General features: G+C 40.7%; 1 protein-coding gene across 3 annotated transcripts in view; it reads right to left on the reverse strand.

Moving 5' to 3' along the window:
- LOC135555808 (insulin-like growth factor 2 mRNA-binding protein 1) overlaps positions 1-14,868 on the reverse strand; it is a 57,999-nt gene extending 43,131 nt beyond the window's left edge. For all 3 annotated transcript variants that reach the window (XM_064988555.1, XM_064988554.1, XM_064988553.1), the window contains exons 1-2: positions 14,259-14,868; positions 12,958-13,018 (exon numbers count right to left, since the gene is read on the reverse strand). In XM_064988555.1, coding sequence (XP_064844627.1) covers positions 12,958-13,018; positions 14,259-14,433 — 236 coding nt within the window. In that variant the 5' untranslated portion in view covers positions 14,434-14,868. The remainder of the gene's footprint in view (positions 1-12,957; positions 13,019-14,258) is intronic.
- Between the last annotated feature and the right edge of the window lie 5,845 nt (positions 14,869-20,713).

Genomic DNA, 20,713 nt, shown 5'->3' on the forward strand with positions numbered 1-20,713 from the left:
ACAAGTATTAAGCCATCCTTTCATGTGCCTCAGATACAACACAACCTTATTAACTGTATGGGAAGGTTTACATGAAGTAGTCCTTCAGTAACTATTTAGGAAAATGGTGATGACTTCTGGCCACCGTATAGAGCAATGGCACTACCAAGGGTGTTGACCCGTGAAGGACCGAGCTATTTGGTCACTAAGACATACTTTAAAAATACAGATAAATGACCTGTAAACCTACACTCTGTTCAGTCACAGTTATTTTAATTGTCTCAATAATCGATTGGTCATTTTGGATGTCTAGAATAACACTGCTTTCTCACCTGTGACGCAACAAAAAAATAATTTGTTTATAAACCATAGTTTATTGAGATTCAGTAACACTTTTATGCGTGATGTCATATTACATACTTTAAAAAGACATGTATTCTTTTCCAATTCAATACTACAAAAAATGTCATTCAGATTTATTTCGGTCATTTGAAGACAGTTTTCAAAAAGTCTTAAGTTGTCCATTGAGGCTGAACATGTTAATAGCATTAGATCATTGTTTATATGAAAACAATATTTCATAAATCAATAGTTATTCATTACAAAAAGGGAAACAGTCTGATTAGCATTCAAGAACCCCATTGTAAGTTAATATAAGAACATAATACAATTATGAATCTTTGGCCCACACAACTCCACAATACTTAGATCATGCTGCTACTGCGACTACCACATGCGACTATCACATTCCCACTTCAAACTGTCTTTTCAGAGAGAAACACTGCAGACAGTCTTTCAATAACTTCATTGAGCTATTTGAAATGTATTATGAAAATCAAACTAATGCTCAACAGTCCATTAACTTAGAAAAAAACAACATAGAAAGCATCTTGCCAAAGAGCATTCTGTCTACAACAGTTTTATCTTTCTCAGAGCTTTAATGACCTTGTACAGTACATACAATATGTGCACTAGAATTGCATCTACACTTTCCACAACTGGGATCTGCACTCACATCTGGGTTACCACTCATGAAACAGGATTTGGATGTTGAAGACATGCAAACTATGATTCTTTTTTTTTTTTTTTTTTTGAAAATGTATGGAAATTGGCAGACAATTTAGAGCTCCGCTACTTTGGAACCCCTGGACTAAATTACTGAGAAGTGGGCCAAGGATTTCTGAAGACGAGCAAGAAATATCCTCTCTCCCCATCGAGACCTTCCACATTCCGGCCCTTTTGGGTGCCAAGCCCCGCTGTGACACCCACAGAAAGGAGGTGGGAGCACAGTTGGAAAATCCACATGAGACACAACACCTCTTAAAGCAGAGCAGAACAGCAAAGGGGACTGGCTGGGGAAGCTCCGCCCACTAGGCTCTCTGCTCATTGGTGTCCAAGTGTACAGGGAGCACTCTGGAACAAAATGGCTGCCCTGGGTGATCAAACAGGTGGATGATGAAGCACATTCATGACAGACAACATTTGGGTTCTTGATGAGAAGAGGTGATTAAATGCAACAGAGCTGGTGAAAAGTGACTTTTTTACTGTTGTGAACTAAATCTAAAGAGAGAAAGACTTGTCACTACACAAATTGTAAACATCGTTGGCTATGAAATGAGTAATCAACATCTTGGCATTTAATATATATCGATTCAAAATGTGCAAACACATTCAAACGTATTTGTGAACTAATGAATGTATACTCAAAAAATCCCACAAATAGTCAATATCAGAATAGCTCAGTCACTTTGAAAGGAATAATCAACATCTTGGCATACAACATCTATCCATTCAAATTGTGAAGTAATGCATGTTCAATTTCAACTGTTTAATAAATGAAGAGCAATGTTTTGAGAAATGAAATGTGGTGATTTCATTTAAACTTCCAAGAGAAACAAGCGTTTCGGTCTACAACATGGGTCATGTGAACTTAATGTGAACTTAATGTGAATTACATGTGAAAAATTTCCAGCAATCTTTTGATGATGCCTAAATGTATCTACATTAAAACTCTGCAGCACTATATATTATAGCACATAAAGTGGCAATAACAGGGCAATAACAGTATTTTAACAAGATGTTAGTTCCTCCCAATGAAAACATTACATCAATATCCTTTGATTTAATAAATAGACAACAGAAATAAAGATAAACCAGTCACACCTTTATAAAAATGGATCCCTTGGAATTTTCACACGGGGAAATGAAACAAGACATGTAGCAGTGGGACGTGGCTTATGATTATCTATCACCCGTTTGTTCTAACACCCTTCAATTTTCAATGAATCGATATGGAGGGGATAGCAGTTGTCACCAGTCATTTACTGTGACACTCTGGTCTTGCGTACTGACCCACTGTGGATTGACTGTGGCTAAAGGTGCTGAGAGATGCAACGTACTGTATGCCATCTAGAGCTGCAGCCCGGAGGCTTATCTTAGCTTCTTTTGGGTTTGCAGATGCAGAATACAGAGGCTCTGCCCTGTTCCCTCTGGCCTTGCTTTTCCATATCAACTCGGAAGGATACAAAGGAACAGGCGTGATAGACATAGCACTGATAGACAATTTCATAACAAGCTATAACAAGGCAACGAGACAAGCTTGTCTGCATTGAGTATGGAAATCAAACAAAGTCAAGGAGAAATCCAATAAGGACGTTTGACCTCTTGACGGATTCAATTTGATGAGTCAAACTCGCAAAAAATGAAGAAGATCACACAAGATGCACACCTATGATGTTATTCATCTTTTAACTTTCTCCCACATTTAGAGGGAAGATGATATTCAGTGTAAAAGGAGACTTTCTCCTTGAATACCTTTTTCCAGTTCGGCCATTTAGCAGACACTCTTATCCAGAGTGACTTACAGTCAGTGCATTCAACTAGGTAAGACAACCACATATGGGTCTTTCCACAGACCACAGCAAACGTACTGATAGTGTAATACATTTGAATACAAAGGTACTAAATACGAGGATGTCAGTCGGATCTAGCTATTACTGTGTCAGGTTAACTTATTTACAAAAAGCTGCATCATATTGGAGCAGAAGCTATATGTGACAACTTAAAGAGGGAACATATCCCAGCCTCAATAGTTTATATAATAGACAGACTATTTCAGAAAAATGTGCCTTTGACATAATACCCATGGTACACATAGTTCCTGTGGAAAGCAGTCAACTTCAGGTTTGTAAAGGTCCACATGAATAGCAAGAGAGGGACTTCATTACACAGAATAACTCTGCCACAAGAACCACTGACATACAAACACTATAGCTCCTTGATCTTAAATTTCTCTCATTGCAAAATATATGTTTAAGTATTTAGTTCTAAGAGGCACTGCCCCGTCGTGCACACACACCCCTCCCATCCTCCGGTTTTCCCCAGGGGGAAACTTTGGGGGTGTTTACTGTTCCTCACCCAACCGAGCATCCAGAGAGGATAGTTCACAAGGCACACAAAGAGAGGTCAGGGGTGAGGGGGCGGGAGGCCCCTAACACAGGGAAGTACTTTTTGGGGGGTGGGGGTGAAGACGTTCTGCTAGACTGAGCGAGGCTGAAGACTTTGTATTCCAGGAACAGTGAGGTAAGTAAGTAAACATCAGCTGACTGTGTGACCCAGAGTAAATAAAAATGATAAATAAAAACAAATCAACAAACGCCCCTTAGTAGTGAAAGCTCTTCAGACAGGCCAGCCATCACAAAAGGGCCACATACCTTCAGTTCTACTCCATTCATAAATGTTCTAAATGGCATTTATTTAATCCTACGTTGATGTTTTTATTCAAACCAAATTGAACAGTCTGTAAAATATCTTAAAGGAGAGAAAAGGACTGGATTTAACTTAATAAAGTACTTTAAAGTGTATGGGCACAACCTAAAGCATGAATCAGACTGCCGAAATAATTGTATCACTGTAGGAAGCCGTTCCTTCTCTTGCTAGGACAAAACTGGTACCTGCTTCGTGCCGACCCGGTAGCAACAAACCGGACGTTTCTACTTGTAGAATCGCAATGCTCATAAGTGGCCAACAACTTGACTTTGAGCCAATCAAAGAGAACAAACCCCCACGTGAGGAAGCCAACAGGAGTGACACCAAAAAGGGAAAAAAGAGGGCAATTTACATCCATGGTTAAATGTCATGAGCAAGTCACACTTCATATGCAATGTAGGCTATGGGATTGTAACTAGGGAATTGCACAGATGCAATTCACACAAAACAAAATAATTCCTCCAAGCTCGATAACTGATATTGACACTATAATAAAATCACAATGGATTTGTTTACAAATCCTGCCTGTGTTAGCTGCCAAGATAGGGCAGACTCCTTACCTAGCTAGCTAGCTATGCTGTGCTAGCTAGAGAATATGCTGACGCTAGTTAGCTAAATATTTGGCTATGAGCTGGCACTGGCAGTAGGGGATTATGGATAGTTAATTAAATAGTTTCTTATTCTTCATGTTAGGTAGTTATCTAGCTGTGGCCATCTGGCCAGTATCAACTATGGCTTTCTACAAAATAGCAACATTAGCGCAGCTTGCTATATAGCTAGCCAACATTGGAATCTAGACCATAAAATAAGCTCCACACATGGACCTATATTGCCAAACAATGCTACTGTCACCTTCTGGTTTGGAGTATTTTAACAAGGCTGAGTGGCTGATGACTTCAAGGTCTTTGCTGGGTACACACAAAAGTGACAATGTTCAGAGGTACTAAGTACTGTCGGAAGGCAAATATTTGACAAGCCTATCACAATGTCTGAGCTATAAGAAAGTGTTTCTCACACTTCAACTGTTCTTAGGAAACTATATTTAACTTTCATAATGAAGCTAGAGAAAGTTCGATAATAAAGTATATCTAAGATCATTTTTAAACATTGTACCATTCACATTTTACAATGCAAACGAATTCCACATTGGTTCATTATCATCTAATTGTTTAGATGGGACGGTGAGGCGAGCCTCTGTCTGTCCACACAGGGACAGCTCAACTCTACCCCGGGGCCTCGCTGCTGTGTGTGTGTGTGTGTGTGTGTCCTCACATGCTTCAAGATGGCCACCATTGTTCCTGTACCCAAGAATTCAAAGACAACTGAACTAAATTACTTTTGTCATCATGAAGTGCTTTGAGAGACTAGTCAAGGATCATATCACCTCCACCTTACCGGCCACCCTAGGCCCACTTCAGTTTGCATACCGCCCCAACAGGTCTACAAACGATGCAATCGCCATCACACTGCGCACTGCCCTATCCCATCTGGACAAGAGGAATACCTATGTAAGAATTCTGTTCATTGACTACAGCTCAGCATTCAACACCATAATACCCTCAAAGCAATTTGGTCCTGGACTTTCTGATGGGCCGCCCCAGGTGGTGAAGTTAGAAAACAACATTGCCACTTCGCTGACCCTCAACACTGGGGCCCCACAAGGGTGCGTGCTCAGCCCCCTCCTGCACTCCCTGTTCACCCATGACTGCGTGGCCATGCACGCATCCAACTCAATCATCACGTTTGCAGATGACACAACAGTAGTGGGCTTGATTACCAACATAGACGAGATGGCCTACAGGGAGGAGGTGAGGGCACTCGGAGTGTGGTGTTAGGAAAACAACCTCTCACTTAACGTCAACAAAACAAAGGAGATGATTGTGGACTTCAGGAAACAGCAGAGGGAGCATCCCACTATCCACATCGAAGGGACAGCAGTGGAGAAGGTGGAAAGTTTTAAGTTTCTCGGCATACACATCACAGACAAACTGAAATGGTCCACCCACACATACAGTGTGGTGAAGATGGCGCAAGAACGCCTCTTCAACCCCAGGAGGCTGAAGAAATGTGGCTTGTCAATCAAAACCCTGACAAACATTTACAGATGCACAATTGAAAGCATCCTGTTGGGCTGTATCACAGCCTGGTACGGCAACTGCACCCCCCTCAACCGCAAGGCTCTCCATATAGTGGTGCGGTCTGCACAATGCATCACCGAGGGCAAACTACCTGCCCCCCAGGACACCTACAGCACCCGATGTCACAGGAAGGCCAAAAAGATCATCAAGGACAACAACCACCTGAGCCACTGCCTGTTCACACCGCTACCATCCAGAAGGCGAGGTCAGTACAGGTGCATCAAATCTGGGACCGAGAGACTGAAAAACAGCTTCTATCTCAAGGGCATCAGACTGCTAAACAGCAATCGCTAACTCAGAGAGCCTGCTGCCTACATTGAGATCCAATCAGTGGCCACTTTAATAAATGGATCACTAGTCACTTTAAACAATGACACTTTAAATAATGCCACTTTAATAATGTTTACATATCTTACATTACTCATATCATATGTATATAGTGCATTTAATACCATCTATTGCACCTTGCCTATGCTGCTCAGCCATCACTCATCCATATATTTATATGTACATATTCTCAGTCACCCCTTTAGATGTGTGCGTATTAGGTAGTTGTTGGGGAATTGTTAGATTACTTGTTAGATATTACTGCACTGTCGGAACTAGAAGCACAAGCATTTTGCTGCACTCGCATTAACATCTGCTAACCATGTGTATGTGAACAATACATTTTGATTTGATTTGTGTAGGTGGGAAGGGTTGGTTTCCCTTGCATTTCAGTTGCAGCTCGGAAAATCCTGACTCTCGCACATGGAGACAAATCCATTTGGCTGCACATTGATCCCAGCCGAGTGGATCGCTCTTTTCCTTGCTCCACCGCCTTATAGGCTCTCCCATTCAACACAAAACCCAAAGATCTCCTCTTTTATTCTGTCTTTTCCCCCTGCCTTTCTTTCTTTTCACCCTTGGCTTCTTCCAGGTCAACAGTTCACATTTTTACCTAAATTTATGAGACACGTTGCCAATCCCCCTGCGTTTTTCCCACAGCAGCCATGGCTGGTTGATGTGTGTGTGTTGGGGGGGGGGGGTGGATTTAGAGGTTAGTGGTGTCCATGGCAAGTCCAAAGCTGTGAGAAGATCTGAAGGGAGTGGGACTCAGCCCCTTTAAAAACAGGACAGATGGTCCGAACCAGAGAGGGGGAAGAAGGCACATTAGCAAGGGGTTGGCAGTTTCTTAAAGAGACGGTGCACATTTCCCCCCAGCTCGCCCCCTCCAACAGATTCCCTTCCCTCTCTCCAATCCATACACACAGAAATGGACACGTCTCTCTCGCCATCTCCACAACCCACACAACCCCCCACTAGATTTTCTTTCCTTCTGAAAGCCCATAAGGAAGTCCTTCCATGCAGCGCTCCTGCCTCTCCTCCCTCCACTATATTCCGCAACTGAAGCCCAGGAAAGAGAGCGAGCAGCTAATCATATGACCCTGTAGAGGAGCGTGCGTGCATGTATGTATGCGACAGCTCTCTTTCTTTCTCTCTTTTGGTCTCACTTTCTCTCATTCACTCACTCACTCAGCCACTCACACTCTTTCTCTCATTCTGCCTGGCTGGCAAAAAGTTATGTATCAGGAATGTAATAGAGAGCAGAACATGCCTTTCTGCTGTGGGTGTGTGAGAGGTCGGGTGTGTGTGCCAGCTGTGAGTGGATGTGTGTGTGTGAGAAAGAGCGAGGGAGAAGGAGAGGGAGGGAGCGAGGGACTGCCTTTTTGTGTGCTGCAGCGTCAACGGCCTCTCGGCGCTGCACACAGGTGTTCCAGCCAGCTGATTGGTCGCACCCCCTCTCTCACAACGCCCCCTCCCTCGCATTGCCTTTGGTAGTACAACAATCATGAGAGGAAGAAACTGAGTTTGCTGGCTGCTAGCTTGAGACAGGCAATGGGAGCAATACTACAGCACTACTACGTGCTTGATTGATGCAGATCAAGGATTTTTCATATGTGCCACATATTTCAAGGAAGTTTGTTAGCAACGCGGGAAAGAAAAAAAACCAATAGGACCTGTTTTGCATATGACACATGACTCATTCTTTCGATGTACATTTCAAAGTAATTTCAAGCATTTTCAATGAAACTTTGTGAAACATTATTTGAATAATCATTTACTGGGCTTTTCCCTCATAATAAAATCACACCTGTAAACTTTCTTCCCTCATTTAACCCTACATTTTTTTTAAAGAGCACCAACATACTTTAAAACAGTAAATATGCAAATATGTTTATTGCAATCAATAAGAGGACAAACAAACTAATACAATCAGTTCAAATTCTATAAAACCCTGAGGACAACATATTTTCTGCACATAAGCGCAACAGTAACAGAAAGTCATACTGGATGGATAGGAGACAAATGGGAGGATAATTACAAAGCAGTTCATATATATTTATAGTAATGAATGCAATCAGGAGTACAGAGGGCATGTTTTCTTTTCACTAAGCACTCCTGCAACTACCCTGCCCCCCAAATACAGATGTGCCCAAAGCATTCAATAGCCAATCCCTGCATTCCACTGGGCATAGACAAGTGGCCTGGAAGCCTGCAAACACTGGTCATGATGTCACAATAGGAAGCCAACCTTTCTTTTTTCATTTCAGGTTCTCTCAGGGTGGTGTTGGGTGATACTAGAGGAGGGGGGCGGGGGGGGGGTGATGTGGGGGTAGTAGGCTATTGGAGATTTTTTTTTTTTTACCAGCACCTGGCATTTAGGAGGGGGTCTGGAACTTCCCTTTGTTTCAACATCTCTCAGAAGTGTAGGCACATCAAAATAGGCCCAACACGGCGTTGCAAACGGCCATGCTCGAGCTAATGTAGCATTCCTCATTAAGCTTAAATCAGTGAAGCAGGGCCATGGTTTTGTGTGCAAGTGTGAGTGGAAGAGGTGTGGTACACACAAAAGCTGAACATACCCACACCAACACACACATATTAAAAGAGTAGTTCACTATTTTACAACTTGATGTTTGATGGTTCCTCACCCTGAAAGTAGGCTATGGGCCAAGAGAAACTGCAAGAGAAACCCTTAGCCACCCGGGAACCGACCCTACTATCTTGGCATAGCAAAGAACAATGCTCTACCTACTGAGCTACAGAGGACCATGTGAGTATGTTTTTTTAAAGTATTTCCAAATCACCTGAAATCAGTTCAAATCAACTCATTTTTTTTGGTTTGATGTTCCTTAAAGGTGAATTGGCCATTTAGAAAATGCTCACATGCTCCCATCCCTTCCATTGATTATTAGCTTGTGGTGGCTAAAGTTAGCTGAAGTTTGTAGTGGCTGTTTAATAAAGAGAACCGAACCATGGATTACAGTTTCTCCTGGCCCATAGACTAATTTCAGGCCCTGGAAGCATCTGACATCAAGTTGTAAAAATAGTGAACTACTCTTTTAAATCTGAAAATTCACACAAAAAAAAACCATAATGTTCCAAAATTACTTTTTAGAGCTGTGGCAAGCCATGCCAGAAATATATAACACTTAACGTTTTGTGTGACCTCACCAAATTCCCATAGAAATGTGAGTAACAGATTTTTTATTCTCATTGGAAGCAAGTCTAAGGAGTGGTAGATCTGTTCTATGTGCATTATTTCTATGCTTCCCGTTCTTAAGTAAAATTTTTGGGTCTTTTACTTTCGGTTTTGTACACCATCTTCAAACAGCTGAAAATACAATATTTTTGGTTATTAAACATATATCTCATGGCGGTTTAGATGGTACAATGATTCTCTACACTTGCTTGTTTTGTCACATAAACTGAAATCAGGCTAACTATTAGAATTTTAGCAACCAGGAAATGGTGGGGCAATTTCTACATATTGCACCTTTAACTTTCTCATCTCAAACAAAGTCTCCCATTTTTTCTCAAGACTTCAGACACAAACTAGGAGTTGTCACAACAGCTTAATTCTAATAGTAAGTAAGCGTTTCACTGTTAGTCTACACCTGATGTTTACGAAGCATGTGACAAATAACATTTTATTTGATTTTGTAGTACATTTCAATGCCCAGGGCCACATCAACAGATTACTTGCAGGGGAGGGGGTTCCCTCTCTGCATACATTTCTAATTTATAGTGTATGCACTTATGTCAGGAGGCACAGTTATGTCTGAAGATCCTTCCTCTATCACCCCTCCCCCTCTCACCTTTCTCTCTCTCTCTCTGACACACAACCACAACTCTACATCGCACACTAGGTTCTACTTCACTCACAGGCTTAAGTCCACCTCAATACTTAGGACGCAGCAGAAAGGACATGGCTTGTGAAGATATATATTTGTGTTAATCAACAAGACTGGCAACATAAGCCAATACAAAGAAACAATTATATATAAATACACAATATAGTTTGAATATTGGAGAGTTGCCTAATTTAAGCACTAGTGTGCAGAAAAACAAACTAGATCAAGATAATATGCTGAAGTGATTTTAAATAGCCTATAGTGAGTGGCACGTAGAATAGATATTTGTCAAAATGAGTTATTTTACAGTGGGCGAAATAAAATGGAACAATGGGTTGGTGTTGCACTCCAGTCACATGGTTTCTCAAGGAGAGGCATGAGCCAAAGGAGCAGTTTCAACCATTGTCTAATACCCCATAAAATGACCACTTTCTTCAAATGATTTTTTTTTTTTTCATTAAAGCCCCTATGTCTGGGCTTCTCATCAAAATCAAATGAGGCATTGCGAAGCATGTTCATTGGAAATTTAAAACAACACAACTCAGCACAGGCTCCTGTGGTAGCGTTTGCAGAATTCCCAAATAATTGATAGGACTACAATTTATATGTTCAGGTGACAATGACAGAACTATAAAAATGTATTCACGTGAATTTAAATTCCTAACGCTGGTTTTAAAGGAATTTGGCCACCGCTAGTTGAGTTGTTGCGGCCATTTTGAGTGTTAGCAAGATATTAGTCGAAACATTAATTTATAGCCTATGTTTAACTTCATGGTGAAGGCTATAAAGGCCTAAGATCAACAGAAAACAAAACTTAAACAGATTTGCTACATTAATAGAGAGGAGTGCGTGCTTTGCAGCAGTGAATGACGGAAAGAAAGAACACCCTTTGCCATTCATGATGAGGATCGCCATTTTTCCCACTCAAGTGACGTTGGATGACTTCTCTCAGTGGGGGCGACCACGTGTTGTATATCACCAAAGGTAGGCCTCTCCAGTTCAAATCAAATCAAATCAAATTTTAATGGTCACATGCACGTGGTTAGCAGATGATATTGGAAGTGTAGCGAAATGCTTATGATTCTAGATCCAACAGTGCAGCAGTAACTAACAGCTAATATCTAACAGTTGTGACATAAAGGGCTATTCCATGGGCGAAAACCTCAACACAGCTATATTCTAACAGTTGCACTGAAATGTAGGCTATTGCATGGGCGAACACCTAAACTATATTTCTCTATGCCATTGAAGGTTAAACATACAGCCTCGTTCAAATTACCCATAGGCCTATGCATATCCGTGAATTTGTTATACAGACAAAGGTTGTAAAAAGCCTATATGCATTAATTTAACGTTATAATTGTTGGTCCCATACAGGCATAGAATCCACCAATGAATGACACTTGAATGGTAGGCTATAACACATATTTCTATTATTATTGCAATACAGCCACGACTTTTCCTTGTCAGGGATACGGTCTATTACAGACTTGAATGTAGTCTATACGTTTACATCAGCCTCCATACATACCGCTTTTACAGATAGGCCATAACATATGTTTGAACATATTAGTAAGTCAAAATAAATAGACTTTGATTAAACGTTTTCTTGAAAAAAAAGGCTGGTAAAAAAGGTGTAACTACACCCGAATTAAAAACTCTTAGCCTAACCTCAAACTGTTACACCCTAATCTCAAACACGTACTTTCGTAGACGAATAATTTCAAATAAACTGCATGTGTTAAAAGGTTAATGGTAATGAATATTTGTTTGAAACTATTTTTAACTACGCTGAAATTTAGTAATATTTTTAACTGGGTCAACTGTAATGGAGGGAGGGCTCAATATCCCCATTTTGATATAGCATGTATAGACAGGATAAATAACCTAGGCTACTCAAATTATTTTTGACGAAATGTCCATTGACTTGATGTGAGTATTGCATTACATTTCAGCACAATATGTGTTTACTGCCATACCCACATACACGTATGTTTAATGACAAAATATTAATTAGACCAGAGCAAGAATAGGCATAGCCTATGCATGCACATATAACAATTTATTTTCTACAGGCCTACCTCATGATTAATAACCAGAAATAGTATTTTTCACATTTCTAACCCAGAGACCAAATTTATTGGAGATTCAACATTATAAAACAACGCCCAGACAACAACAAAACAATGTTCGTGTGCAATTAGAGCAAAAACGCAATTAAAAGGCTTCGCTCTTCATAACGAATAATCGCAATACAACACATTACTGAAGTTTCAGTTGTTGTCGTAACGTGATTTAAACAAATTTCAATCCCACATATTGACATAGCAACTCAATTGTCACTAGGCTGTGCATGACAATATAGTGCCAACATACACAACGTAACCACGTACCTAATGCCACTAAAGTAGATGTGAAAAGTAGCTATGGCCTACACATTTTTTTATAAATAAATAATTCTGCACACAGGAAGGCCTATGCCTATGACAAGGCCTTCCGGAGGTGAAAATGAACATGAGGTATTTAAGTGATGACGTTGCAACCGATATTACCTTCACAGTGTCAAATAAGTGTCCCAGTAATTAATGGACAGCCTTCATTTTCGTTTTAAGAGTAGCTTTTAGTGCATACGTAGACAAGACTCGCGACACCACATACTCCACACATGAGTAGGCCACACCGTTTACAGCAATGTAATTAAAGAGTAGCCTAAATGCAAAAACTTCCTTAAAAGAATAGATTTGCGAGTCTTACTACTACATCCACACACCAGGCATATAACTCGACATCTAATGCGTGCATTAACTTAAATAGCAACATGTCCCTTCTCCAGCTAAATCCATACATTAACAGATGCAACAACTGAAGTGTTATTGGGGGAGGGTGCTAAATACCTTTGCTTCTTAGGGACAGAGTGTTCGACCTCAATATGCTTCCCATGGAGCTCCACTTTACCTGTAAAATAAATGTTTATGTTGAAAAAAATGAGGCCATGTCCTCCATTCAGAGTGTAGACAGTGTATTGCATGTATTTGCCATATATAAATAATATTTACCATGTGACTGAGTTGTGTGTTGCTTAATTGTGTCTTATGTTGTCTAATATGCACTAATGCATGTTCAAGATAAGTAGTTAGTGCCCAATAACGCAATAGGCCTGTCATTGAAATATGATGGGCAAGAAGTTACCCTCCTGGCTCAAATGGAAAGCCATTCAACAATTGCGTTGTGAATTAAATCATCAACTACTATTTCACTTCCACATATTGTTGATCTTTTACAACTCATTCTTCCCAGTCCCTCATGTCATATAGAGAACAACAGAACACTTATAGTCCATTTGAAAAGGACATTGTCAAACATTTATTAAAAGCTGAAGATGCACATTTGCGTGCCCTAGAGTTCTTAGTGATCTATTTCAGGCATAACACACGAGCAGCATGGCGACCTTCGTGCTATATAGAATACATCACATGCTACATATGTAGGAAACCATGAAGATACATGTAAGGAAATCAAGCCTGTTCGTGACTTGTGAGAAGAATGGGAAAGTAATTTGGCAATGTAATTGTCAAGGCAATCAAAGCCATTAATCTATGAAAGAATAGTGTCGATATATGCTTTTAAACTACACATATAACGCATTTTTATCTTAGCTATAGTGGCCTTTTCGCCAAAAGGGGGAGGTGTAAGATTTGATTCTACAGCTCTATGGAGTACACAGAACCTAGTCATACAAGGCACCAGAGAGCAAGGCTTCGGTAAGTACAATAAAAACGTGTGGCCAAAAGGCTGAAATATAGGCATTTGGCTATCATATCAAGGACAAAACTGCGCTTTAGTGTATGTAAATAGACCTAAAATAGAATACGATTCGAGAAATCTGGATATCTTGATGTTCTCATTCAAATAGGTAGGCCTATGTGATGGGCCCCCTCTCCTTGTAAAAGTTGAGTATCTTGTTGTTCGGCTAAGCACTTCATAAACCTCTTCTCGATTATTATAGGCCAATGCAACATATTTGCTACGAAGTGTCTCTTAATTCTATCATGTCTTCTACTGGACAATTAGGATTGGGACGCGTGAGGGGAGTGGGCAAACCCTTATATATTTGAACCTAGGTGGTTTCCCCATTGAATTAAATTACATAAAGGTACGACGCTATTGAAGTGATCATTTACGTTCAATTACTTACCGGAAAATGCTTCAATGGCTTTCATAGCCCATTGGTCGTCCGGACAATCAACAAACGCGTAGCCAGTTTTCATAAGAAACTGCCCAGAGTATGGAATCTTGTTGTCATCAAAGGTTTTAACCAAGTCCTCTGCAGTCACGTTTTCATTGAGATTTCCAATGTATAGCTTGTTCATGTTGAAAAATAGAGGTCCTCCAATTGAAATGAAAAAATATGAGCAACAAAACTTTTTTTCTTTGAAAACGCAACGAGATAGATCTACCCAGGATGATCACAGGTTGAAAACACTTGCAAATGTCCACAAGCAGTAAAAGAAAACGAAATACATTTATTTTCAAAGTAAATCAAAAAGAAAAAGGAAAAAAAGTTTAAAGTAATGGTAATGTTGTAGTCTGATTAAGTCCAATACTGAAGTGGAGAAACCTTGACTGCAGCAACCCAAGCGAATGAATCGCACAATGTAGAATGGATCAATTTGAATTAATTTGATGGTGGTTATGGTGGAATAGTGGTAGAAGTATGGCGGGATCGGGAGAAATGTTTTCCTCTCTCTGCCCCTCAACCTCGAGTTGTACCCTGCACTGTCACAGATCCTTCTGCCTGGCGATGGCACCGCCTCTAAACCGACTCGAATTCACATTTTTTTTGTTTGCGAAGAGGAAACCACGTGGTATTGGAGTAGCTAGAGAAAGGGCCAGCCTCCTGGCGGCGTAGCTCACCAGATGAGTGTACGAAGCGAGCCTTCATGCTATGCCACCGTGCTGTGTGCGTATAGGCTTTATGCATACGTAGCTCACACATGCGCGAGTGTGCTGGGCATGTCTGATGTCTGCTGAATATCAGTCACCGTGAGGAGATACTTCCTTCAAGATGCGGATGTGTGTTTTGTCCTTTAAAAATATATAAATCATTCGCAGATTTTGGATAGGAACATAATGGATGACTATTGTGTCGGACGTGTGCGAGTTGTGGTCTACTTAGTTTAATATCAGCTCTTAGCTCATATACCATTTGGTCAAGACATTCTCTCTTCAGCCCAGCTCTTGAAGTCATCCCGCCTCTCCAATGAATATGCATTGTGATAAAGAATTTGGTCGTCAGGAGGATGTTACATGAATGTAAAATCATGAACTTCAAGTCATTTTCGAAAGTCTATAACAAAGGTTGTGACATGGGCAACGAGGCCAACAGCAGTCAAGCAAGATACATTGTAACAAACTGCCGAGCGTGGAAGGAAATTGTTACATTGTATCATTGTTTAGGTTCATGGTTTCACTCGTAACATTGTTGCATTCGCCTGAAACTAGAAGGCCTCGCTGGAGCAACGATTCATTGGTTTACGGTTATTCTTTGGCCATATAGCAAGCCTTACAAGTTTTCATCATATTTCTGTATAGGGCTTTTAGGGAACTGACAGCTCGCTGCACATGATGTACACAACTCTACCAGGCAAAATACGCCCAATCCCCTGATTTAATTTTCAAAATGGAGGATCCAGTGGTGCAGGCCCCAAAAGCGCAAAGGGCAGCTTTTCATTGGAAGGGGAAATGGCAGAGCTTCTGCTGCAGTCAGTGTGCACAGTGTGCTCCACCGAAAGTCGTGTACTTCATAATGAACAGTCACGAACTTAGTGAGTTAAGTGTGTTTAATATAATCATTTAATTATCTCTGCAGACAGAACATAACTTTGAATAAATTATACGATAATGAATCTGCATTGAGGCATTTTGTTAACTACTGAGAGTGCAGCATATACTGTATTCAACGTGGCATATAGGCATATTGTATCGCTTTGTTGTAAAATGCCTTGCCTACAGAGGGTTAAAAGGGTTAAAAGGGAGGGTTAAAAACTCAAAATCTTCCAACAATTTCATTATGCATAACACATGGCAACAGCTCACGTTATAACACATGTGTTATGGAACGCTTGATTTGTGATGTATTAATTAAAATTAAAATGGCAATAATATCACAATAATTAATGCTATACGAAGACGTGGGCTTGAGAACCAATCACAAAATTATTTTTAGGCTAATTAAACGTTTAAAAAAATGAATTACACATTTTGACAAAACCGTACAGTATGCTAAGTTTCTCTTAGATGCATCTACTCTATAACCTATTTAATATTAATAACATAATCCTTAACCTATACCTCTTCAGCGTCACACAGTAAGTGCAGATAGAACAATGGCCGAATTGTACTGAAAGGATACTGACAAAGTTCTGTTTCAAATTAACCACTAGTAAGCCCAAATAATAGGTACTGTGTACTTACATAGTTATTATACCAAGAACTTGAAATTCCATGTAATCACATGATATACAGTACCAGTCAAAAGTTTGGACACACCTACTCATTCAAGGGTTTTCTTTATTTTGACTATTGTCTACATTGTAGTATAATAGCGAAGGCATCAAAACTATGAAAGAACACATATGGATTTTTTTATTTATTTTTTATTTTACTAGGCAAGTCAGTTAAGAACAAATTCTTATTTTCAATGACAGCCTAGGAACAGTGGGTTAACTGCCTGTTCAGGGGCAGAACGACAGATTTGTACCTTGTCAGCTAGGTGGATTTGAACCAACAACCTTCCAGTTGCTAGTCCAACGCTCTAACCACTAGGCTACCCTGCTGCCCCGAATCATGTAGTAACCAAAAAAAGTGTTAAACAAATCAAAATATATTTCTTCAAAGTTGCTACCCTTTGCCTTGATGACAGTAGTCACCTTGAATACAGTTGTGCCTTGTTAAAATGTGATTTGTGGAATTTCTTTCCTTTTTAATGTGTTTGAACCAATCGGGTGTGTTTGGAAAAGGTAGGGTTGGTATACAGAAGATAGCCTTACTTGGTAAAATACCAAGTCCATATTATGGCAAGAACAGCTCAAATAAGCAAAGACAAACTACAGTCCATCATTACTTTAAATCAAATCAAATGTATTTATATAGCCCTTCTTACATCAGCTGATATTTCAAAGTGCTGTACAGAAACCCAGCCTAAAACTCCAAACAGCAGGCAAGGCAGGTGTAGAAGCACGTGGCTAGGAAAAACTCCATAGAAAGACCAACACCTAGGAAGATACCTAGAGAGGAACCAGGCTATGAGGGGTGGCCAGTCCTCTTCTGGCTGTGCCGGGTGGAGATTATAAAAGAACATGGCCAAAATGTTCAAATGTTCATAAATGACCAGCATGGTCAAATAATAGTAATCACAGTTAACAGGTCAGGGTTCCATAGCCGCAGGCAGAACAGTTGAAACTGGAGCAGCAGCACGGCCAGGTGGACTGGGGACAACAAGTAGTCATCATGCCAGGTAGTCCCTGAGGCATGGTCCTAGGGCTCAGGTCCTCTGAGAGAGAGAAAGAAAGAGAGACTTAAAAAGAGAGCATACTTAAATTCACACAGGACACCGGATAAGACAGGAGAAATACTCCAGATATAACAGACTGACCCTAGCCCCCCAACACATAAACTACTGCAGGATAAATACTGGAGGCTGAGACGGGAGGGGTCAGGAGACACTGTGGCCCCATCCACTTTAAGACATGATGGTCAGTCAATCCAGAAAATGTAAAGAACTTTCTTCAAGTGCAGTCGCGAAAACCATCAAGCGCTATGATGAAATTGGCTCTTGTGAGGACCGCCACAGGAAATACCCAGAGTTACCTCTGCTGCAAATGATAAGTTCATTACTGTTACCAGCTTCAGAAATTGCAGCCCAAATAAATGTACAGACACATCTCAGCATCAACTGTTCAGAGGAGACTGTGTGAATCAGGCCTTCATGGTTAAATTGCTGCAAAGAAACCACTACTAAAGAACACCAATAAGAAGAAGATACTTGCTTGGGCCAAGAAACACAAGCAATGGACATTAAACTGGTGGAAATCTGTCCTTTGGTCTGATGAATCCAAATTGTAGATTTTTTGTTCCAATCGCCATGTCTTTGTGAGACGCAGAGTAGGTGAACGGATGATTTCTGCATGTGTGGTTCCCACCGTGAAGCATGAAGGAGGAGGTGTGATGGTGTGAGGGTGCTTTAATGGTGACACTGTCAGTGATTTATTTAGAATTCAAGGCACACTTAACCATCATGGCTACCACAGCATTCTGCAGCGATACGCCATCCCATCTGGTTTGCGCTTAGTGGGACTATCCTTAGTTTTTCAACAGGACAATGACCAAACACACCTCCAGGCTGTGTAAAGGCAATTTGACCAAGAAGGAGAGTGATGGAGTGGTGCATCAGATGACCTGGCCTCCACAATTACCCGACCTCAACCCAAGTGAGATGGTTTAGAATGAGTTGGACCACATAGTGAAGGAAAAGCAGCCAACAAGTGCTCAGCATATGTGGGAACTCCTTCAAGACTGTTGGAAACGCATTCCAGGTGAAGCTGGTTGAGAGAATGCCAAGAGTGTGCAAAGCTGTCATCAAGGCAAAGGGTGGCTAAAATCAAAAATATATTTTAATTTGTTTACCACTTTTTTGGTTACTACTTGATTCCATGTGTGTTTCAACGTAAAAAATAAAGAAAAACCCTTGAATGAGTAGGTGTCCAAACTTTTGATTGTTATCTTTTAAAAAACGTTTTACAAACACACAAATGCACATAATGAAAGTCAGTTTAAGATAAAAAAAACTGTAAAAGACAAAAGGAACATATATTTTGAAAGTGCATATGGCCAAAACATACCATAACATTAGAAAAACAACCTAGGCAAACACTTACAATACATACAATAATGCACAAAACAATAGAATAATGAACACATTGGGATAATTGAGTTGATAATGAGTACTTCACACCAGATTAAAAAAGATTCACAAAGACTAATGTAAGGAGGAACTGCCACAGCCTAGTACATGCACTGTTTATGTTGAAAGCTATGAACAATGGCACCAGTCACTCAAAAAAAACAAATGGTTGATGTCACTAAATATTGAGTCAACCCGTATGTTTGGTGTTGTATCATTGATGTGATTTGTAGGGTGCAAAAATAATTTAAATTCTAGAACAGACTGCCTGGTCAAAGCTTAATTGGTTCAGTGGTTCCTATACTCTTATAAACTCAGCGAAAAAAGAAACGTCCTTTTTTCAGGACCCTGTCTTTCAAAGATTATTCGTAAAAATCCAAATAACTTCACATATCTTCATTGTAAAGGATTTAAACACTGTTTCCCATGCTTGTTCAATGAACCATAAACAATTAATGAACATGCACCTGTGGAACGGTCGTTAAGACACTAACAGCTTACAGATTGTAGGCAATTAAGGTTATGAAAACTTAGGACACTAAAGAGGCCTTTCTACTGACTCTGAAAAACATGTGGCAGACCATGTGTAACAACACCTGCTCAGGATCGGTACATCCGAACATCACATCTGCGGGACAGGTACAGGATGGCAACAACAACTGCCCGAGTTACACCAGGAATGCACAATCCCACCATCAGTGCTCAGACTGTCCGCAATAGGCTGATAGAGGCTGGACTGAGGGCTTTTAGGCCTGTTGTAAGGCAAGTCCTCACCAGCCATCACCGGCAACAATGTCGCCTATGGGCACAAACCCACGGCCGCTGGACCAGACATGACTGGCAAAAAGTGCTCTTCACTGACGAGTCACGGTTTTGTCTCACCAGAGCTGATTGTCAGATTTGCGTTTATCGTCAAAGGAATGATCGTTACACCGAGGCCTGTACTCTGGAGCAGGATTGATTTGGAGGTGGAGGGTCCGTCATGGTCTGTGGCGGTGTGTCACAGCATCATCGGACTGAGCTTGTTGTCATTGCAGGCAATCTCAATGCTGTATGTTACAGGGAAGACATCCTCCTCCCTCATGTGGTACCCTTCCTGCAGGCTCATCCTGACATGACCCTCCAGCATGACAATGTCACCAGCCATACTGCTCGTTCTGTGCGTGATTTCCTGCAAGACAGGAATGTCATTGTTCTGCCATGGCCAGCGAAGAGCCCGGATCTCAATCCCATTGAGCACGTCTGGGACTTGTTGGATCGGAGGGTGAGGGCTAGGGCCATTCCCACCAGAATTTGTCCGGGAACTTGCAGGTGCCTTGGTGGAAGAGTGGGGTAACATCTCACAGCAAGAACTGGCAAATCTGGTGCAGTCCATGAGGAGATGCACTGCAGTACTTAATGCAGCTGGTGGCCACACCAGATACTGACTGTTACTTTTGATTTTCACCCCCCCCCCACCTTTGTTCAGGGACACATTATTCAATTTCTGTTAGTCACATGTCTGTGGAAATTGTTCAGTTTCTGTCTCAGTTGTTGAATCTTGTCATGTTCATACAAATATTTAATGTTAAGTTTGCTGAAAATAAATGCAGTTGACTGTGAGGGGACGTGTCTTTTTTTTGCTGAGTTAACTTAATGTTAACGGGTTATTCAGTCTGGTACAATGTGGAAGTCTTAGTCACTAGGGA

The sequence above is a fragment of the Oncorhynchus masou genome, chromosome 15, assembly GCF_036934945.1.
Source record: "Oncorhynchus masou masou isolate Uvic2021 chromosome 15, UVic_Omas_1.1, whole genome shotgun sequence".
Taxonomy (NCBI): Eukaryota; Metazoa; Chordata; class Actinopteri; order Salmoniformes; family Salmonidae; genus Oncorhynchus; species Oncorhynchus masou.